This window comes from Struthio camelus, chromosome 28, assembly GCF_040807025.1.
Source record: "Struthio camelus isolate bStrCam1 chromosome 28, bStrCam1.hap1, whole genome shotgun sequence".
Taxonomy (NCBI): domain Eukaryota; kingdom Metazoa; phylum Chordata; class Aves; order Struthioniformes; family Struthionidae; genus Struthio; species Struthio camelus.
The window spans coordinates 2570023-2590044 of record NC_090969.1 but is presented as its reverse complement, the minus strand read 5'-3'; the positions used below and the strand labels follow the sequence as shown (position 1 = coordinate 2590044).

Sequence of the window (20022 nt, the reverse complement as noted above, 5' to 3'; positions counted from 1 at the left end):
GGGGCCAGCGGGGCGCTGGGGGCGGAGCGGGCTCGGCGGCGGCGGGGCGGGGCCAGCGGGGCGCGGGGGGCGGGGCCAGCGGCGGCGGCGGCGACGCGGCCGGGGCGCTGCGCAGAGGCGGCGGCGGCGGCGCGCGCGCGCTAATGGCGGTGCGGCGGGCGCTGGCGCTGCGCCTGGCCTACGCGGCGGCCGGCGCCCTCATGGGCTTCTCGGCCTTCTTCACCTGGAGCCTGGCGCCCGCCTTGCGGCAGCCGGCCACGGCGGCCGCGGGGGGGCTCTCGGGTACGCACCGGGCGGGCGGGCGAGGCCGCCAGGGCCGCCGCGGCCTGAGGTGGCGCGGCAGCGGGATCTGCCGCCTCAGCGGGTCGCGGCGGGCGGAGGCCAGGGGTGGGGGGGGGGGCACCGGAGAGCGGGGCCGGGCTTCTCGCCGGCTCCGGGGACAACAGGCCCCGCAGTGGTTTGGGCCCGCGGTGCCAGGCCGCTGCCCCTGTGCACCCCCCCCCCCCCGCAGCCTCTCAGGAGCCGTCTGGAGTAGCTCCTACCGCAGCGGAAAGGAGCTGGCGCAGCAGTTGAGGTGTCGGGGAGGGTCCGTGGGGAAGGGGTCGGTGTCTGGCCGCCAACAGGTGGTGGGTTTTGCGCTTGGAGGACCTTGGCCCGCTTGGCGCGTCAGCCCTGCGGGCGCTTGTTCCTTGCAGCGGGTCTGTGGGACCAAAGCGGGGCAGGATTTTAGTCTACATAGCGAAGATGACACATCTGGGTTGGAGAAGTGGGTAGGAGAGAGAGGGAGGGGAATAAAGCTTGGTATGATGGGTAGAGTAGATAGCAAGAACTAGATGTCGATGGCAATGACTGAGGTTGTTCGGGCTGCCCCGTCTTGCAGGATCTAGACAGCCCGTGACAAGTGATGTTTTCCTGATCCTTCTGCTCAGGCTCTTCCTGGAAGTGTTTTTTGCGCTCTTGGCTTTGAATAAAAACGGGGAGGTTTTAACTTGCCGCTGGCGTTGGAATGTATCTGGAGCTTGAAACGCAAACCAGTGGTTTGCGGGGCCGCGCTAAGTCGCTGCGCACCACGTGCTGATATTCGTGGCTTAGCAGAAAGGAAGTCGTTCGGCGTGTTTTGTAAGCCCGCTGCCAGTGGGGACTGAATTGTTCTGGTGTTTTCCTCGGGCCTGAGAAAGTTTTGCAACAGCTTCTAGCAGACCTGGTGGGGTTTGCATGTGGGGTGGCTGAGGTCACTTTGCAAATGCCATTTCTCTGCAGGGAGTACTTTGTAAGTGAGGCGTGAAAAAGCTTAATGCCCAGATCTGTTTCTGGGGAAATAGCTTTAGTTGATAATGCTGTGTAATTCATAATGCTTTGAAGGGAAAACTGCTGAAAGTTTGAGACTTAAATTTCTTGTGGCCATCATGGTAAGCCTCACATTCTCGCCGGTCTGGTCACTGAAAGGAGGATATTTATTTATGTATTTTTTTTTTATTTCCAGTTGAGACTTTCTTTGACTTCGCTAGTAGAATTTTGGCCTGGCAGCCTGTGTTTACATGTGGTCTGTATTTTCAAAGGAAAAAAAACCTTCTGAAACTAACACCCACTGAAAGCATCTGAAGCAGATGCAGCTCCAAAGCAGGCATTTGAGCTACTTGTCAGACAGGCCAGAAGTCCTAAAATGCCTCTTAGCTTCCATTGATTTAGGTTAGCCTTGTGGATCTTAGTTCATACTTTGGTTGGACCGGAACATAGTTCATTTTTGATTTCTCAGCTCAGAAACTCTAGAAGTTTGACTGGCTGGATAAGAGTAACCACATGGAGAAAGAGGATAAAGTGAAATTAAACTTCAGAAAAAATCTAGCTTGGTGATTGTGCATGGGTGCCGCGTTTGCTGCACTGAACAGGCAATTGGAGCTCAGCTGTGATGTGCTGGTATTCAAAGAATACAGCTTAGCCAGCTGTCTTTCAGCTTCCTCTCCTCCTTTCTGCTCTTCTTCCCCAGAAAGCCTAAAAACCCAAAAAAACCCTAAAAAGTCCAAAAGCTTTAATTCCAGCTGGAATCAGAATTAAGCAGAGAGGTTCCAACATGCTTATTTTATTTTGCTGGGTGTTGTCTTCGTACTTTATTCTCTTTTCCACTTCTGGAGTGCTACAAGTAATCTTATTTTATGCTGCATGTGCAGGCTGTCTTTGTATTCACAAAGAAACTTCTGAAGTCCACGTTCTAGAAAGAGGTTGGTGAGAAAGCTGAGCGAGGAACCATCCTGTACTTCTTACTCTGAAGTTATTTATATTACAGTCTGCTGGGAAAAGAAGAAAGTTTGTGTGCTGGGTAATTACTTACCAGGTAATTCAAGTTAGTTAAGATATCAGGAAATCAAGGTAGACAAGAAACAAAATTAAAAAAAAAATAAAAGCAAGTTCATTTGTTAGGTTGGACTCTGTGTGTTTGTACATTCCCAAACATCAGTGAGATGTCTAGCCCAGACAGTTGCAGGTAGAGTTGAAGGAGGATCGCAAAGCCTGAGAAGATTAAGAAAAAATGAGAAAGGCTTTAAGTGTGATTCGAAGTTGTGACAAAGCTGATTTAAGAGGGTCCTGTCGCCTTCAATTCTTGACTGCTCTTTCCTGCCCTTCAGCTTCACTTCTCTATCCCATCAGTGTGTCAGGTGAAATACATTCCAGATTTCTGGGATGATGGTTTTCTTCTACGCCCCCATCCCTGAACTGATCATATGCAGAGCGCCCTCTCATAAATGCTGTTATCCCGCAACGGGTAAGAGTATGGGGAAGACCTGTCTTACTGCCAGATAAATGATAGTCAAGTTGGGCCCTCAGTTAATTTGTAACTTCTACAAATAAATGTTTGGCATGCTGCACATTGAAGCCTGCATAAGCATAGCTGAGTGGGTACTTGTTTAGTTGTAGACTGAAAGAAAATCTCCGTATTTTTTTCTGTGCATTGAAGCCAAGGCTACTTGCTGAAGTGGGGTTGTTCTAAGAAAACATTGCGGTGCGTAGAAGGCTTGCATTATGTTTAGATGCTGTGGCGGGTTAAGTTTCAGGTAATCAAGGTATTCACTCCGTTTGTTTTTTTTTTCTGGCTTACTTCATTCCTTTTTTAATTTTTTTTTTTTTTAAATCTGAACATGCTGGCTGGTACTTATTTGCACTGGGTGAGAATGACAGGAAAAGAAGTGGGCGAGTTTCTGAAATTTTCTAAAGTGTAGACGCTGCAAAGTTACTTGTCGATAAATCTGCTGCAACGTTCTGTATTTAGTACAGAATAGCCTATACAGAATGACAGCTTCTGACCTGATGCTTGTGACACAGCTGCAAGTACTGGCCCACAGCATATGCCCTGCTGCGGCTCGTGTCGTTATGAAAATAAAAAGCTGTGCGGGAGGTGTGCTTGCTGTGCGATATGGATTCACTGTCTTTTGCAAACACGTTTTTCAGCCTGACCGTGCCTTTTTTTATTCGGAAGCTCCAGAAAGTGATCTAAGCGCTTGCATAGTTCCAGGTCCAGCTGTTGTGCCTGGGAGCTCTAATACTGTGTGTGGGAGAAGGCTGTTTAGCTGGGGTATTTGGCAGCTTTGCAGCAATTCCTCATTAATGTGCCTCTGATTAAGCCAAGATTTTGCCTGCCAGCCTTCTTTACGAGTGTGTGTCTGTACATGTTTATCTAGTTTTAGCTATCTTTTCTGGTTTTCTCACCACCTCCTGTGTGTTTGTCGTTGTCGCTTGCCCGGATTTGTGAAATGGATGTCAGCCTACTGTAACTTTGGTTTATGGGCCTTCTAGTTTGTCAGGGACTTGCTTTAGGCTGTTTATCCAAATTGCGTCTTTCTCCTCCTCAGTTTTATCTCTCTAGCTTAACCTGTATAAGAAGTGCTTCTTATTGCTGTCTCATTAGAAACCTACCTCTTTCTTTTTGTAATCAGTTTATATGCACTTTGCTTAACTTTTAGATAACCGTTCCTGATATATTTTGCATAGAAACCTGTCTTCCGCTACTGTTTTCGTTAACTTTCACTTCCTTTGTTATATTCCTTATAATTTAAAGTAAAAACTTTAATAAAATAATGTAGAGTAAATGAATATCTAAAGTTTTTTTGTAGGGGAGAATAGTCAAACAGTGATGAGTCTGTAGCTAGAGCCTTCAATTACCTTTAGTTACTAAAATAGAAGCATGCAGTTTAAGCTGCTGAGCAACTACCTTTCCAGCCTTTCCAGCTGACATAATAATAAACCACACAGACACTATGCAGTAAAATCAACTCACTAATCCTCAAAATCTTAAATATGCCTCTGGGCATGCATACTTGAAAATTCTGAGCTAATGTTAAATAAGATACCAACCTCGTATATCATATCTTCATTTTAAGCAGAAACATCCCAATAGGGTACCTCTAATAACCTGAGGGACAGCAAGTTTAATAGACTAATCATGGGACCGAGAAAGTCATTCCTAACTTAATTCTGACCGTCTCAGAGGCTTGCCATTTCACGTTGAGCTAGTCACAGTGGCTTTTACAATTTACTACTTGATTGTATGTTTGACCTTCCCCCTCCACCCCCAGCCTTAAATTAAATTTTTTTTTTTGAAGTAGGCCATGAATCTCGAAGTAATTCTGATATTTTCATTCTGCCAGAGGCGATTTAAAGGAGGAGAAAGCAATTAAATGTTTTCAGGATATATCTAGCCCTTTCCTGAGTGGCTTTTAATGTTCTTGTGCATGTATCTTCTCTTTTTAAATTTAATAGAAAAAGTTCCCCCCTCCCACTCTCCAAAGAGACTTTATTGGCTGATTCCAAGCTGCTCAGATATTTCTGGCAAAATGTAGAGCATGTTCTTTGAGAATATAATTTGAACCTGATATTAAAACAGCTGCCAAGAAGATAAACATGACATGCACTTTTTAGAGACTTAAAACACTTTCTAAATGTCTGATAAGTGAAAATAGTAGAAGCTAGTGTCTAGTGTATGCTGTACACAGTGTAATTAGTGATTCCCTGGAGACTCTGATAGCTAATCTAATTTGACTGTATTAATTTATGCAAATTGACTTATTCCCTACCTGGAGCTGGAATGCCACATTAAAAAAGAGTTGTAGTTGCAAACTAAAGCATCTTTCAATGCTTGGATTTGCTTATAAAATACTACATATTGTTTGATTAAGATTTGGATCATGATTGCTTTATTCTATCATTTTAAGACATGGAGAAAATGAAGAGAAAGCACACTAAAAGAAAATGCAGAAAAGACTATCTCTGTGCACATAGTTTATGCTTAATTATAATTGCAGTTGTGAGGGGGAGACTGGATGCCTCATAAGCGTCATTGATATGCTGGAAAACATAATATTGGCTTCATTTTCAGTGGGAATGGTAGAGGCACGAAGTGTCTGAAATCTATAAGTCGTATTTTCTGCTACTAAAAATGGCTGATCTGATGGACTTAGTGCTGAACAACAAGTTGAAATGCCAGTTTTTCCTTCTTGCGCAGATGTAGTCCCGTCTGCTTTACTCTGAACCAAAGAGTACTGGAATAGTAAAGCGCTTGGTTGCATGTGCTCAGAAAGAAATTTTGCCAAGTGAAAACCAGTTTTCACTGGAATCCTCCAAAGACTCCTCTTGTTAGAGAACTGTTTTCCTAAAATACCTCGGTGTTGATCTCTAGCTATTTTGGCAGAAGAGCTGTTCAAAGAAAATCCATTTTTAACCCATTCCAAAAACAGCTGAAGCTGAGCTATCTTGGCTTGAACTCCCGAGGAAAACATTTCACCCTTTCTGGGAAACCTTTGGAATATCAACCAGACAAGGCAAAGTTTTCAAAACTTACACATGGCAAAATGACCTTAGGGTAGCAAAACTTAGGCTCCCTTCAGAATAGGTATTACTAATGCTCCAACTAGAATAATGTTGCATATAAAAGATTGCTTGGCTGTTTGAAACATGACATGAGGGTTTTATAAGTGTTCTGCAGAAGTTCTTCTAATTGGGTACCGTGGACTTCATATTTTCCAGGATTAAGCAAGCAGGTTTTGAGGACCAAAAAAAAAAAAAAACCTTCTATGTTGTCATCTTTATCTGTCATCATCAACTTGCATTTGAGTTTCAGAAGACTAGAATAGAAACGCTCATCGCAGAGCAGTTTCTATGTGTATGTGTTTGCTCATTTCTGACCTCTGTTGCACGTTTGTTTTTTTCCCTAGAATCTGTAGTACCCATTAGTGTTGGACACAGTGTAATTCTCTACTGTACAAACATGGTTTTACATGTTTGGCCTCTAGCTGCTGTGACCTCAGGGAAGGCAGCTGTGGTGGTGCTCTCTGTCAACAACATGACTTGTTTTGTCGGGACTGAAGAATCGGTCAGTGATGAGTGGGGTGTGAGAGAAGCTTTTATATTTGATGGTTTCATCTACACAAAAAATAAAAACAGATTTGCTTCATTTACTTTAAGCTAAAGTATGTGAGACTTTAGGTTGGGTAGCAAAATATTTAGAGATACTAACATTTTTCTACACCAGCTATTAAGTTGACAGTCTGAGGGCCATCCTGCTTTTGACCTTGACTTTAAGAATTTATTGACATACGTTCCATGTATACTGCAAGTTTTTATATTTTAAATATTAATTGAAGTCTTGACAAAATACCTGTTAACTAATGTTTATAAACCTGCTTCTGTTGCTTTTGTTTCAGATGTACTCTTGACTGTTCGTTAGCCAGTTTCCTTTTCCTGAAGCTTTGTGTACTTTGGATAGTTGATTTTTGATCTAGACCTAACTTTTCTGAGTCGGAAATCCCTCGATTGTGTTTTATTTAGTGGCTCTTGGTTTAAGGTAGTTCCAAACGCGTGGGGTAAATCTGCAAAGACAAACGTTCCCCTGCAAAGGGGGCGAAATTTTTGATGATATTTTAAGCAGGAGAGATGCAAGTGGATCTGACAGCCACCTTGGATTGCTACTCGAGGGCTACATCTAGAGGTTCTGATTTAGCTTCTGCATACAAACACAGGATGCAACTCCCACTGGAGAATATGGATGCAATTCTGGAGGAGGAGGGGATTTTTGGGAATAACTTGATGTGAAACAGACTGAATGTGGAAGGTCCTGCAGTTTATCTTCCCACACTCTTCAAACGTCTCCTCTTCAGGCTTTAAATGACATACCTTTTATTTCCCATTCCAGTAAAAACTATTCCTAAAAATATTTTTTGAAGTTGTATAGCTGAATGTGTTTGCTGTTGTTCTGTTATTGGAGCCAATATCTATGTGTAGCTGACAGTTTGGTATTAAAATTGTGCATGTTTTTGTTGCACTTGCTATCAGTGGGAGAACAAAACAGTTCTGCTACATCCTTGCTACAGAAAGATCACCTCTGTATGCGATGCTGGGGCCTTTTGTCATATGGCTTTTTGCTCTCAAGGCCTCCAAATGTGAGAGATTTCACATTGACTAAAAATACTCATATGCTCTTAGTTTCTGTACGTGATCATGAAAGTCTTCTCTGTAAACTGGTACAGCCAGTTTGCTCCACTCAACACTTATATTGGTAAATAAGAGTTGATTTTCTTTTCCCAAATCCAATTTGAGTTGAATTAAACCAGAATGAAATACTCCATTACAGCATTCATGGATGTTTTTCCTCTGGAGTTACTTTTTTTCCTGCTGAATGCGGTATGTAGATAAATATTTACTTTAAAGAAAGCTTTTTAGCAGAGATAAACATTTTCATGTATTTTAAGAAACATTTTCATGTATTTTAAGCATTTAAGCAAGAAAACTATATTTAGCAATAGGGTCTCCTTAAATGAGATGACCTGGAATTATTTTTTTTTTTTTTTTAGTTTTTCTTGTGTATTCAGGCTCTGATGAGTTTGATTTGCCTTGCCTTACTGTTATGCAGCTTCACCCCGTTTGGAGTGCCACTTCTATTTATGTGCATTTGTCATGATTTGGATGGTTGGTTTTATTTTCTTCTGTGATTGTTACCTAGTTCTGAGCAATGCTCATGGGGTTTGGGTGCCCAGAGGAAATGAGTGGGAGTTGCTTATAGTAATAAGAAAGCAGAGGAAAGAAGGGAAGATCTCTCTGAATCCTCACTGATGCTTAAGATTGCTCTCATACGTAACACGCTGTGAAGGTGGGACCTCTTGTACACAAAAATGGGATTATTCAGCAACTTGGATTTTGGAAAAGACAGTGCAAGAGATGACAGATTGGGCTGTTTTGCATTTGATCCCTGCTGCCAGCCTCTGCTGCGGTTCACTTGCAAACTTTTCCCTGGTAAATGTGTAGTAGCTGGTAAATAAATAGTAGATATCTGGGAAACTTCTTTACATTTTCAAATACATCAAACGCCCTGAAAATGCTCTGATGCCTGGAGGTTCCTGCTTTATGAAGTGTTCAGTCTTCCATTGTTATTCTGGTATGTCTTTGTAGTTTGTTTTTCAGTGATTGTACCTGAATTAATAAGCTCTCCCAAAGCAGCAGTGCTGGTAGCAAGGTGTAAATTTATCCAAGGTGCCCCAGGGTTCAGGACGATTAACACTGGCATCACACTAATGAGCCCCTGGTGGACTTGAGCTAATTTGGTGTTGCTTGGTGTCTCAACGCTACAGGCTGAGAAACACGGTGCAGAGAGACGTCTGAGCTGAGGACTCCTCGAGGAGGCAGCTCCAGCCAGGTGGAGCTTAGCGTATTGGGCCATGTGCTGTGGTAACACAGCTGAACTGCTTCCAGCCTGAGCAGCTTGAAAATAGATTAACTATTGTTGACCTGTACGGACTTGAGGTTGTACCCAGCTGGACCTGAAATTTTCTTTGTTTTGCACAGACTTGGCTTAAGAAACCTGCACCTCGGACGTACCCAGTCCCTAACAAGTTCCTGGGTGCTGGCCATAAGTGACTTTGTGTTGAGAAGACCTTAGCTGTAAATCAGATCTCTGGCACGGAGATATCTTTTAATTTGTGCTGTGGAAATCAATGGCAGTAGGTAGTATCCTTGGCAAAAGCAGACAAGGAGGTTTTGAGCTTGGAATGGCATTTTCATTTATAGCTTTGTAAGACTGAATAAGGGAGACTGTGTTACGTGATGCAGAGTGAAAATAAGGTAGAAGTGAGAAAGGCTGTTCCAGACCTGTTTGACGCTGTAACGAAAGCACAGTTTTCTTCATTAAGATTAAATTTTGCTTTATTATTGTTCTTGGATTCTGTACAGGTGTGATTAGCGTGACTCTGGGTCTCTGAGAGAAAAACAGTTAATTGGAGTTAATTTAGTTTAAAATCACGATCACGTGCTTACCTGAACTCTTTGTATTAGTGTTGTGTCTCTTGTTTTTTGTGTGGGTTATTCTTTTCTTCAGGACATAGCCTTAAGTCGAAGCACGCTTGTGAAAAATTCACTCCTTCCTTGGCCGCGGGCTCATGCGTGCTTATGTTGTTACAGTTGTGCTATACGCGAAGTCAACAAATGAATATCCTATACCGTTAAGATTTAAAATACTTTAATAATGTGTCGAATTGTCAGAGACTGGAACGCGACTGTGCTTTGGGAGTGTTTCCTCCTAGGGATGGTGCTGATTTTTTTCCTTCTCTCTTTTTAGAAGTGCCCGGGAAAGTGTCTTGAGGTCGGGCAGCAAGAGCAGAGGGAATGCCCTCTCCCTTCGGGTGAGAGCCAAAGCTAAGCCGCTGGCATTACTGGCAAAGTCTGGAGAGTACAGATTTTTTTTCTTTTTATTAAATGGGAGATCTGTGACATTGTTGTCTTGAGGCCTTTGAAATTTCAGAACAGCGGATTCCTTTGGAGACGGGAATATGGCAGACCTTGTTCCTGCAGGACATCTGAGCAGACATCCGGTGGTCAGAGCTCAGCGCTCGCTTTTCCGTATGAATGTGGAATATTGTCCCAGTGATCTAGGGCTTTAGGGTTTTGAGTACGCTCTCACAAGCTCAGGATGAACAAACTGGCTCATCGCCATTGAAAGGGCAAGTCCTGTTCCCACTTCTCCCTCTCCTACCTGTTCCTGACAGCTCAGTGAGCTGATTTAACTTGCTGGAATGGTTTTTCTGCCATTTTAACTGGAGAAAAAAAAAAAAGAGAGAGAGATGGGTTTGGTGGTGCTCTGTGAGCTAAGCAAGCTTGACAGAGGATCCCAGAGCACCATAAGTTGTGTGTTTAAGGGAAAGGGAATCATGAGGTTGGAACCGGAGGAGACCCCTTTCCCCCTGGTAACAAGCTGTGATGTTGGCTCAGCTGCATGTAAAAGGATACCCTGTGTTTAGCCCCTGTATGTCCAAACTCTCTCCTAATCCGTGTGTGGTAAAGGCGTCACGGAGGATTTTCTGCTTAGTCACGTTTGAAGCCGTTATTCTAGATAGGGAGATTAACCGGACGCAAAAAGTTTGCCAAATAGCTTCCTTAAAGTGCTGCGTCAGGCTTTAGGGTCAGGGGAAAAGTGCAGGGTCAGGGGTAGCAGAAGGGGAAGATCAGGTGACAGCTCATGTGCTGCATCTGTTCTTGCCATGGAGACCTTTCAAAGCATGAGCAGCAACTTGGATGCGGAAGCGTGAGCGACTTGACTCAGCGTTTCAAATAAAGTTGCGCCAGGTCATCTGCAAGCACGTGCCCAGCGCCTGTGGGGAAGCCGCTTGTTTGGTCAACTGTAAACCCAGAGTTCCCCATTTCTCGTTTTGTTTAAACGTGGCTTGAGCTTGCTAGAGTGCAGCGCTTGGAGTTGATGCGAATTTGAGAAACGCTTGTTTAGCAAGCTGAGCGCGAGGCTTTTCCCCCAAATCTCGTGTCAGGCTTTTTTAAAAAGCCTTGCCGACGCAATTAGTGCGCTGCATCTGCAGAGCTCAGAAGCATCCTCTGCCAGCCGGCTCAGTTTTGTGATCTCTAGTATGTGCGCGTAACGGTAGCTTGTATGGAATCAGTCGTGGAAAGTCGGTAGCTAATTTAATGAGATTCTCAGCATTAAAATCCTGAGTGCCTGGAGTCGGTTAGGTTAAAATAAATGCTTAGGTATTGCCCGCCCCACCTGATGAAGGGGAAGTAATGAACCAGTTCTGCCTGTCCGGTTAAATGTGGTGTTAAGTAAGTCTGAGCACCACCCATCCTGAATACAAGAACTGGTTGGAGAGTTTCACCCTTGTTGTTCTTTTTTAGTTCACCCTGAGTGCTTTTGCTTTTATGATGGCCTCTCCTTTTTTTTTTTTTTTTTCCTCCTCCTTTTTTTCTGGGTCGTTATGGAGGCTTCTTTTCACTTGCTTTGCCCCATCCTAAGACATTGAAGAGGCAAATGGCATTGCCAGGGTCCTTCTGTCTGGTCTGGTTCATTTGACGTGTACCTGTGGTGTATTTGTTGCTGCTGTTCTCCACGTGGCCTGTGAGTTCAGAAAGCCTGTTAGGAATGAGCTGGAAGTTGTCTGAGAATTGAAAAGCGAGTCCAGCATGTTTGTGCTGGATCTCTCTGCTATGCTTAGCTGTCAGTTTTGACGTAGTTGCTTTCCTTTGTGCTACAGTATGTTCTTTCAAGTCTTGGGAAGCTTTGTATGTATAATGACTGTATCTAGTAACAAAAGGGCTCTGGCAGGTCTTGTGGCAGTATTTAATATTACAATCTCTTTTGATAGCGGGCAAGGTTTTTGCTTCCTGTGATGCTGAGAAGTAGCCACATAGGGAGATCTGTGTTGTTGCTGGATACCTTATAAAGCAGCCTGGTATTCTAGCAGTGGTATCATTCCCTCCCCTGCTGCCCTTAAAATAAAACCTGGAAAGGAGGTGACAGGGAATGCGAAATACAAGCCAGTTAGTTGCACCATGAGAGGCTCAAATTTCAGAAGGGCCACAGAGGTCTTTGCCAAAATGAGTCAATGTTTTAAGTCTGTAAACTGGCTCTAACTTTAGGTCAAGTTAGTGACTTAAGTAGACTTAGTCATACTCTCCTGTGTTGCAACTTAAACAGAGAAATGGGAGAAATAACCAGCTCCAATTATAGTAAGCTATGTTGCTTGTAGTTGAGATTGTATAGTGGAGAAGGTCAGGCAACCCTGGTTATGGCAATTTACAGAAACTTTGGCAAACTTTCAGCATTTGAACTGACGTTTTTTATATTGAGTGTCTCATTTTTCTTTTAAAGCTTGCTGAAAAGGTAGCAATATTTAAGAGTAAGATTGGGGAAGCATGCATCGTTTTTCTTTCTGTGTCACAAACTGTTTGCAGCTGTTACTTGGATACTTTCCTGCCTCTTTTTTCCCCTTGTCTCCCCCCTTTTTAAAAAGGAATGGAAACGTGATTATGGATCAGTCACCAAAGTCCAGGGAAGAGCCTTTGGGTGTTCCTATTAAAGCCATAGTGAATGTGACTGTTCTGGACTAAATTTATCTCTATATTTTTTGCATACATCTTATACACTTAGTGAGCATGCTTTGCTGTAAACAGGAATTGTTTGTATAAATCATCTGGGAACTGAAATTCAGTACCTCTTTATTTTCAGAAATCCTGGCAAAAATGTCATGTTCCTTCAATAACGATGACTCGCTTAACCATAATGTTCTCTCCTTCCAGGTGCTTTCTTGCTCATGTGGAAAAAAATTGGGCCATGTGTTTAAAATTCTCTCAGTTGCAGTTTGGCTAGCAGAATATTTCCAGATAACCTAAAAAAGTGGAACTAGCTATCCAGTTTTCTGAAAGCTCAGATAATAACTAAGAGAACGGTAAAGCTTCATGGTAATGGGGTAAAAGCTGAGTTAAGCTTGTCCATCGAAGCTTTGAATTTTCTTTTACCTTTGTGCAATTGTAAATTGGTGCAACTGTGTTGTCTTGTCCTGTTGGACCTCCTAGACACTGCCCCCCCCACCCCAGGTTATTTCTCTTTCTTTAGTGTGTAGGATAAGTTTTCTCTGGAAATAAATGGGGATTGTGTAGTGAATGGTGCTGCTACAAGTACTTCTATTTTGCTTATTGGTCTCAGTTAGCTGAGAAAGTTAATAGCTTTGGTGTGAATGCTGGCAGGAAAAGAGCTGACTGAAGAAAGCCACCCTGGAAAACTGTCACCTCTGCCGCAAAGTTTTTCATGTACGATTTTTGGACAGCAATAAAAAGCCGAGTGGCTGATTCTGGATCCACTGGAAGTGTTTGGACAGGATTTGCATAAATGCGCTCGTTACGAAATTAACTGGTGATATCTTGAAGCTAAAAGAAATGCTGTGAAATGCTGAGTGCTAAACAAGCTCCTATATATTATCATTTAGGTGTCTAAAATAAGTGGTCATGTAGTAGGGCTCTTCATCTTCTTCATATGTAAAAAGGGCTGTCTACCTTTATGCAAAAGTGAAGTAATTTTTGGGGAGCGCTTGGCTTGCTATGTGTAGTGCCATGAAAGCTCTACGAAGACATAAATAAATGCTGCACTGAATATGAGTTAAATAAGGATTGGGCCTATTCAAAACAGGAAAACTAAAAAGATATGCAGGGGGTCTATTCAATGAATGAGATACTTTCTGTGACAATATGTAATTAAGGTTCTTATCTTAATGCTCGCCCAAAAGCGAGGGGTGTGGGGTGGTTATAGAGAGTGATGGTTGTGCAAGCAGTCTTTTATCTGGGTATTGCCGCCCTTTTTGAGAGGGCATGACTGAAGCATTAGTGTTCCTTGACGTTTTGATTGGGGTATAATGAGATGCATGTTTATTAGACACCTTTCTGTGTTGCAGTGTGATGCATGGTACTGATTCCCCTTGCTGTCTAATTGAGCAGGTGTTCTGGCGCTCTGGGCCCTAATCACGCATGTGATGTATGTGCAGGATTACTGGAGGACCTGGTTAAAAGGGCTGAGGTTCTTCCTCTTCATCGGGATCCTCTTCTCAGCTCTCTCTGTGGTGGGATTCTGCACATTCCTTGTTCTGGCCATCACCAAGCACCAGTGTAAGTATTTTGTTGCAGCGGGGGAGAAATTGCTAACAATGCTGGCGTTAGGGGGATTGTATTTGCTTTGATAGACCTAGTCTTACTGACAGGCAGTCCGCGTTTTCCAGCTTTATTTCCTCCTAGAACTGGAATTTACTTCTATGACAAATAAGGCGAGTGCTCATAAACATCATTTCCAGCTCTCATAAAGCAGGTGGGTGAGGATTTTGAAACCTAAACGCTAGTCAGCAGGGTGAAAATGCCTTTTAAACTTAGTCAGCCTATGAAGTTGTTCTGAGGTAAAATATTTAGCATTGTCAAAGGAGGGATCACATTGTTACTCGCAGTATTTGATTGGCATTAGACTGTCAATTTGTTTTCCTCCACAGAACTTGTCAGTCTCTGTTGCTTGCTGCATTTCAGCTTGTAGTCTCTAAAAGTCCTATTGTTGTTCCCATGGTGGTGGGCAAGCTCCATTTGGGTCAGCACCTATCACGTGTCCTTCACTTAGGCCTAATAGGTTGTATAGCTCATATTTCACTGCAATTTCTGGTGGTGCACATGGCAGTGAAGAGTGGCCAGAGGGGACAGATATGACCTGGCGGAGCAAAGGAGGACGAGAGCCATACAGAGAACAGCGCCAAACATGAGGTGAAGAAGACAGAAGTACTTTGGGTATATGCATGAAACTAAGTTCTGAGGATCTTTGCCTCAGTACGGCCTTTAAAAACAACAGTGTGTGAAGCAGAAACACTGTAGTTCAGTGAGACTGCTGGTCCCTGCTCTGAAATCTTTGGTCCACGCACTGGACACTGAAGTTCAGGTCTGCTTTTGAACAAGAACTGAGAGGCTGAGGTGGGTTCTTCCTGGATGACTGCATGAGGAATAATAGGGATTCTTAAATGTATCTGTTTCAATTTTTTTTTTTTTTTTCCTCCTAGCCCTGACTGATCCCAGAAGCTACTACCTGTCATGTGTCTGGAGTTTCATCTCCTTGAAATGGGCCTTCCTGCTCAGTTTGTACGCTTACCGGTACAGGAATGAGTTTGCAGACATCAGTATCCTTAGTGACTTCTAACGCTTGGACTTAACCCTGTCTGAAGGTGCTGAATGTTTGAACTGGCCCCCAAAGGCATGGTACACGCAAGAGATCTACAAGAGGCGAAGCAGGAACCCACCCAATGCAGCTTGGTTTGTCTCTCTGCAGTAGGGATTTTTCCTAATTGCTTTTATTCAAACATTTAAAGTTTGGCTAGTTATGTCAACCTAGTGTTTCTGTAACTTTCCTGGGAGTCTGTGTGTCTGGTGGTGAGTTGAAAGACTCCATCTGCATATGCACAGCAAGCTTAGATTCACTCTTGGCATTGCCTTGTTGTTAAAGCCCAGGGAAGCTTTCAGGTGGGGAGGAAATTCTATCCCCACCAGGAGCTGTAGGTTAATACCTTGTGGATGCAGCACCTGGACATTTTGTCCTAGTGAATGAATCACCAGCTTGCTCCAGGTGGGTGCCCCAGATGTGTGTAGCAAAGAACCCCGCTGTGTGAAAGTCAGTTCCTTTTGCACTGCTCTGTTGCTCACATAGAAAGGGAGAGAAGACTCTTTTGTGGTAGGAAGTCTCTAGGTACCTTCCAGCCAGTACCGTCTATCTTTTAGTATTTTCTTTTTACACATTGGGCTGAGAATAATATACAAGTTCACCTCTCTCCTGTGGTCCAGGCCATGCATTACTCTGAGCCCAAGGGGATGGGCCAGCAGCAGGAGGCATCAGTCATCTCAGGGCTCTGTCAGAGATGGAGAACACGGATGAACAAATGTGATGCTGGAGACAAACGTTAGCTGAGCCTATCAGGGTTGCATTGCACTAGCTGCTAATCCACGATCATTTAAAAACTTAATATCTAAGACAGTACTTAATATGATACTCTGTGTGAATCTGTGACTAATACAGTATTTAATGCTGAAATCTGTGGCAAGTAGTCAGGCATTTGGGTGGAAGATGTGCTGGGTAAGGGCTTGCTTATTTGATCCTCAGAAGAAACATGAACGTGATTCTTCCAAAGGAGTCTCGTCATGATAGTGCTGTGTTTCCTTTTCTTTGCTCAGCTTTCCTGTAGCAGTGAGTGGGATGAGACAGGAGAGGAGACATGGTACTTAAGAAAAGATATTCATAGCCAGCTTCCAGCAAGTCTTTGTACAAGAGTGTCACCAGCATAATGCAACCATACCTAAGTTGCTGGCCTCTCGCACAGTAAATTAAGAGGTGGCAGGTCTTGTGTTCATGGCTGCTGAGCTGGAACTAGCTGTGCTTTATTGGCGTGTCTCTCTCCTGATCTCAGTGAAGCCTTCTCTCTGCAATTCAGCAGTGCACAGGGCTGCTCTGGCAAACTTAAAATTTGAGTGGATCGAATGACCTCTTTAATTCTTGTGTTTTACTCCCTGCCAGCAACTACCCTGGAAAGCTTGAAACCTACAGGCATTTACATCTTTCCCTGTTAACTGAACATGCTTTCAGACCAGGACAGCTAAGGGTTTTGGGCTGTTGCTCTGGCAGAACTGAGGCCAGTGTGTTGTGCACTTGGGCGCAGTTATCCTGCCACTTCTCTAGGTGCTGCTGGAACCTTCCCTGAAGTGCCTTTTTGGCAAACCATGGCATAGGGCAGGTAACAGGACCTGCTCAGGGCTTTGTGACAAGAGAGGTGTGAGTGGGAGGTCCTATGTGCTGTGTTGTTGACCTAGCTTTCTCTCATACCATACAAAACTGCCATTCTGTTTTCTGTGCAGTTGTCTACTGGGGAGTATCTAGACAGTCCTTCCTGTTATCTTGTCCTAGCTGTGTGCTCTGCCCATCTTGCATTCCTAACTTAGCTGTGCTTAAATCTCTTTCCACACTGTCAAAGGCTGCATCCACACCTTCACTGATCTATGTTTTGGTTTGGTAGGTGAGCGAGTCAAGCACATAATAATTTAGCTGAGCTACTGAGGAGACATTGGAAGTATTTGACAACCTCTGAGAATCTTTCTGCTCCACAACACTATCAAGTGAATTAACTAGGTCAAGGAGTATCTTTTGGGTCAGTGCATGAACTGAGATCATAGCCAGCTTTTGCCAGGGGCAAGTTTCCGGAAACAACAGGGGACCGGCTCAAGTCACTAAACCCAGATAAAAGCCGTATACACGAAATGCGCTTACTTACAGGATTAATACTCAGGCTTTTAAATACTAATATCTCCCTTACCACTGACGTCAGCCTGCCAGCATGCCTGACAGGAGATGGAATAGCTGATCTTGCTTCTCTGCCCAAAGCCGTGGCACCCACTGTAGAGTTTGCAAGTGTTTTTAGCATAGGTAGTTTCACTAAGCCATCTCTTGTCTTATGTTTCCACCACATGACACTGTCCATGCATTTGCTGTCCAGGTGCAGGTGCCAGCTATAATCAGACTGTGCCACACTTGAGATGCAGAAATCCCAGCACTGCTCTCAGTCTGGTAGAGCTCTGCTCTTGCCATACGGCAAAATATTGTCCCTTTCTATCTCTAAATTAGAGTGCAGAGCCCTCCTCTCTGAACTCCACTGGCATCTGCTAGCAGCACATTAGGGACTCCTTTCTTGGGCATGTGTCTAAACCGTCATATCAGCTCACCCTGGAGTTTTTTTAAAAGTTTATTTTTTGTGACTTTAAATTTGCCTACAAACAACCCACTTAATCTAACCCCTGTTTTCTCTTCGACATGTTTTAGCTCTGGAATTTATACTTGCATCTCAGCTTTTTAAAAGATTGTGTATGTAAATATATAATATATTTTTACATTGTTTATGCTTTGTTTGCACGCTTTTGGTGTAAAATTTGGTCCTGTAGTGGGATGATGTAATTCACAGTGGGGTTCATTTGTGTGTATCCCAGTGTCTCATTGTACTAAACTACACTGTATAACTTGTATGTGACACCACAGTAAGAGCGGAAATACAGTTTCCTTTCTCACCAAACCAGTGTCTGCAGTGATTGTTCCTATAAAGTTGTTCAGCTCTCTCTCTCTCTCCCTCCCTGATGACAGCCTGAAGAAGCATTGCTCGTTGTGGGAGGGACCTGGGTGAATTGTGCAAGGCATTGTGCTTATTGGGGTGATGTATTTGATTTTGCTATTTTGTAGTGAAGCTGCCCAGCATGCTGCTGCACCTCAGATAACTCCTACACGTTGTGCATGACCTCAGCGGAGCAATCTTCCCTTGTTGCAGGTAGCAGCAAAGGAGCAGCAGGCTGGGAGGAGGTTCTTCTTGGTGGTGGTGGGATGGGAGACGTCTCAAAGCATTAGTGCTGTCTCCAGCTGTTCCCAGTGTTTAAGGAACATGGTCTAAATTTGCAAGAGAGGTGAAAATTTGTGCATCTGCAGCTGAGTTTCCCAGATCTCCAGCTAACTCTGGGAATACAGAAAGTTCCCTCTGTGCCTATGTTTCTGCTATTAGGCCTGTCAGGAATTGCCTGGGTTGGATACAGCAACTAGCCTTTGCCTGAACACCAGACGCATTCGCAAAGTTTGTCTCCCCTGTGTGGTCTCATCTGGTAAGTGTGCTCACAGCACGCTTAACCCCGCACCATCAAGGGCGAAGCAGCAGCTCGCCCCTGAATAGCCTTGTGGTTAGAGCACTGGTCTTGAATGGGAGGAAGTGCGTAGGGCAGGGTGCTCTGGAGGGGCAAAGGGAGAGCACCCCAAGCAGGGGCAGTGTGTAGTGCTGGTGGAGGTGGGCTGTGATGGCGAGGAACAGCAAGCCATGGGGTAACAGTGCTTCAAGGTTAGGATATCGCCCATTGTGCACCCTTGTAAAACCACGGGATTTATTGAATTAGAAACTCAAGGGAAGGGGCTGGAGAGGTGCAGAGCTGGCTGCAGCAGCAGCAGGAATGGTGTAAAACAGCTGGAAAAGGTGGGCATCTGAGGGCTTGTGTAGATTTAGACTGTTTCCTTGCTTTGCTGAACTGAAAGGGCCTTATGTGCCCTCACAAGATAAAGGGAAAGTGAGGAAAAGAACTGGGTATTAGATTACCCAGGAAAGCAAGGCAGAAAGCCAGTGATTTAGAGATAAAAGCAAGGGCTCTGCTGTGGACTATGCAGGGAACTATCCCATAAGCCCTAAACTGCTATTTCAACGGGCAGGAGGTGAGAGCAGGATACTGTCAATGTCTCTTGAGACTGTCCTATTGCTTTCTCCTCTGGAAAAAGGCCTGGGATTTCAGGACTGTGTGGACAGAGTAGGGTGGAACAGGATCCTCATGCCTGTTCATCCCTCAGGAAGAGGAGCTGAGATTTTGGAAAAGGAGGAGGTGGTGTGAGGAAGCGGAGCAGAGCAGGGGACGCACAAGGCGATGTGCTAAAATTTGGGGCCAGAAGTTATCCGTGGCAGAAAGGACTGCGGGAACCACTGCTCTACTCTTTAAACCAAACAAGCCCCCAAAATAGAAGTGGCTGCAAGTCTGTGAGGTGGACTGAAGCCAGTGGAGGTTCCTCCTGTACAAAACGCAAGCGCAGCCTGGGCTCTGCTCGCATCCCTGGAGTCTGCAGGATGGATATCACGCCAAGCGAGTAAGACCTCTCGAGCAGCTCTTTCCTTCCCAATTCTGCCGAGTTTGTTTTGTTGTAGGTGCTCTGACGAGTCCCCTGTGCCCCAATCCATGACTGGGTCTTCTGGGTCAGCATGGTTTGTGGTAGGGGGAGTCCGCAATGTGTTTATTCCTGATCATGTTTTCTGTAGCCCAGCCGGAGAGTGCAGAGGCTGGTGGGAGGCCATGGTAATTAGAACATTTGGAATAAATTTAGGAAGTGCTGGGACGGCATCTCCCCTTTGATGCTTTTCCTATAGGAGGAAAGAGTCCAAGGATCTGCAGCCCTGTGGTTAGGAGCACCAGCTGGTGTTGCTACACAGCGAGCTCCGATCTGGCTCTAGTTACAAATAAAATGAGTTTGCCGGGCTCAGCTGAATCCCCAGTGTACATCAGCAGTGCAGTGTGGTACAACTGGCAGTCTTCTCCAAAGGGACCCAGGAGCAGCTTTGCTGGGGATTTCTGGAGCAAGAAGTGAGAGGCCTCCTCAGGGAAAGGGAAGAGATCTGAAGCCCAGCTCTCCTGGCC

General features: G+C 44.4%; 1 protein-coding gene across 1 annotated transcript; it reads left to right on the top strand.

The window, feature by feature from the left end:
- The first annotated feature begins 83 nt into the window (after window positions 1–83).
- Window positions 84–17885, top strand: SLC48A1 (solute carrier family 48 member 1). Its single transcript, XM_068921603.1, has 3 exons — window positions 84–282; window positions 13750–13917; window positions 14841–17885. The coding sequence occupies exons 1-3, from the start codon at window positions 144–146 to the stop codon at window positions 14975–14977; spliced, it is 444 nt and encodes a 147-aa protein (XP_068777704.1). The 5' UTR covers window positions 84–143; the 3' UTR covers window positions 14978–17885.
- Window positions 17886–20022: the final 2137 nt, after the last annotated feature.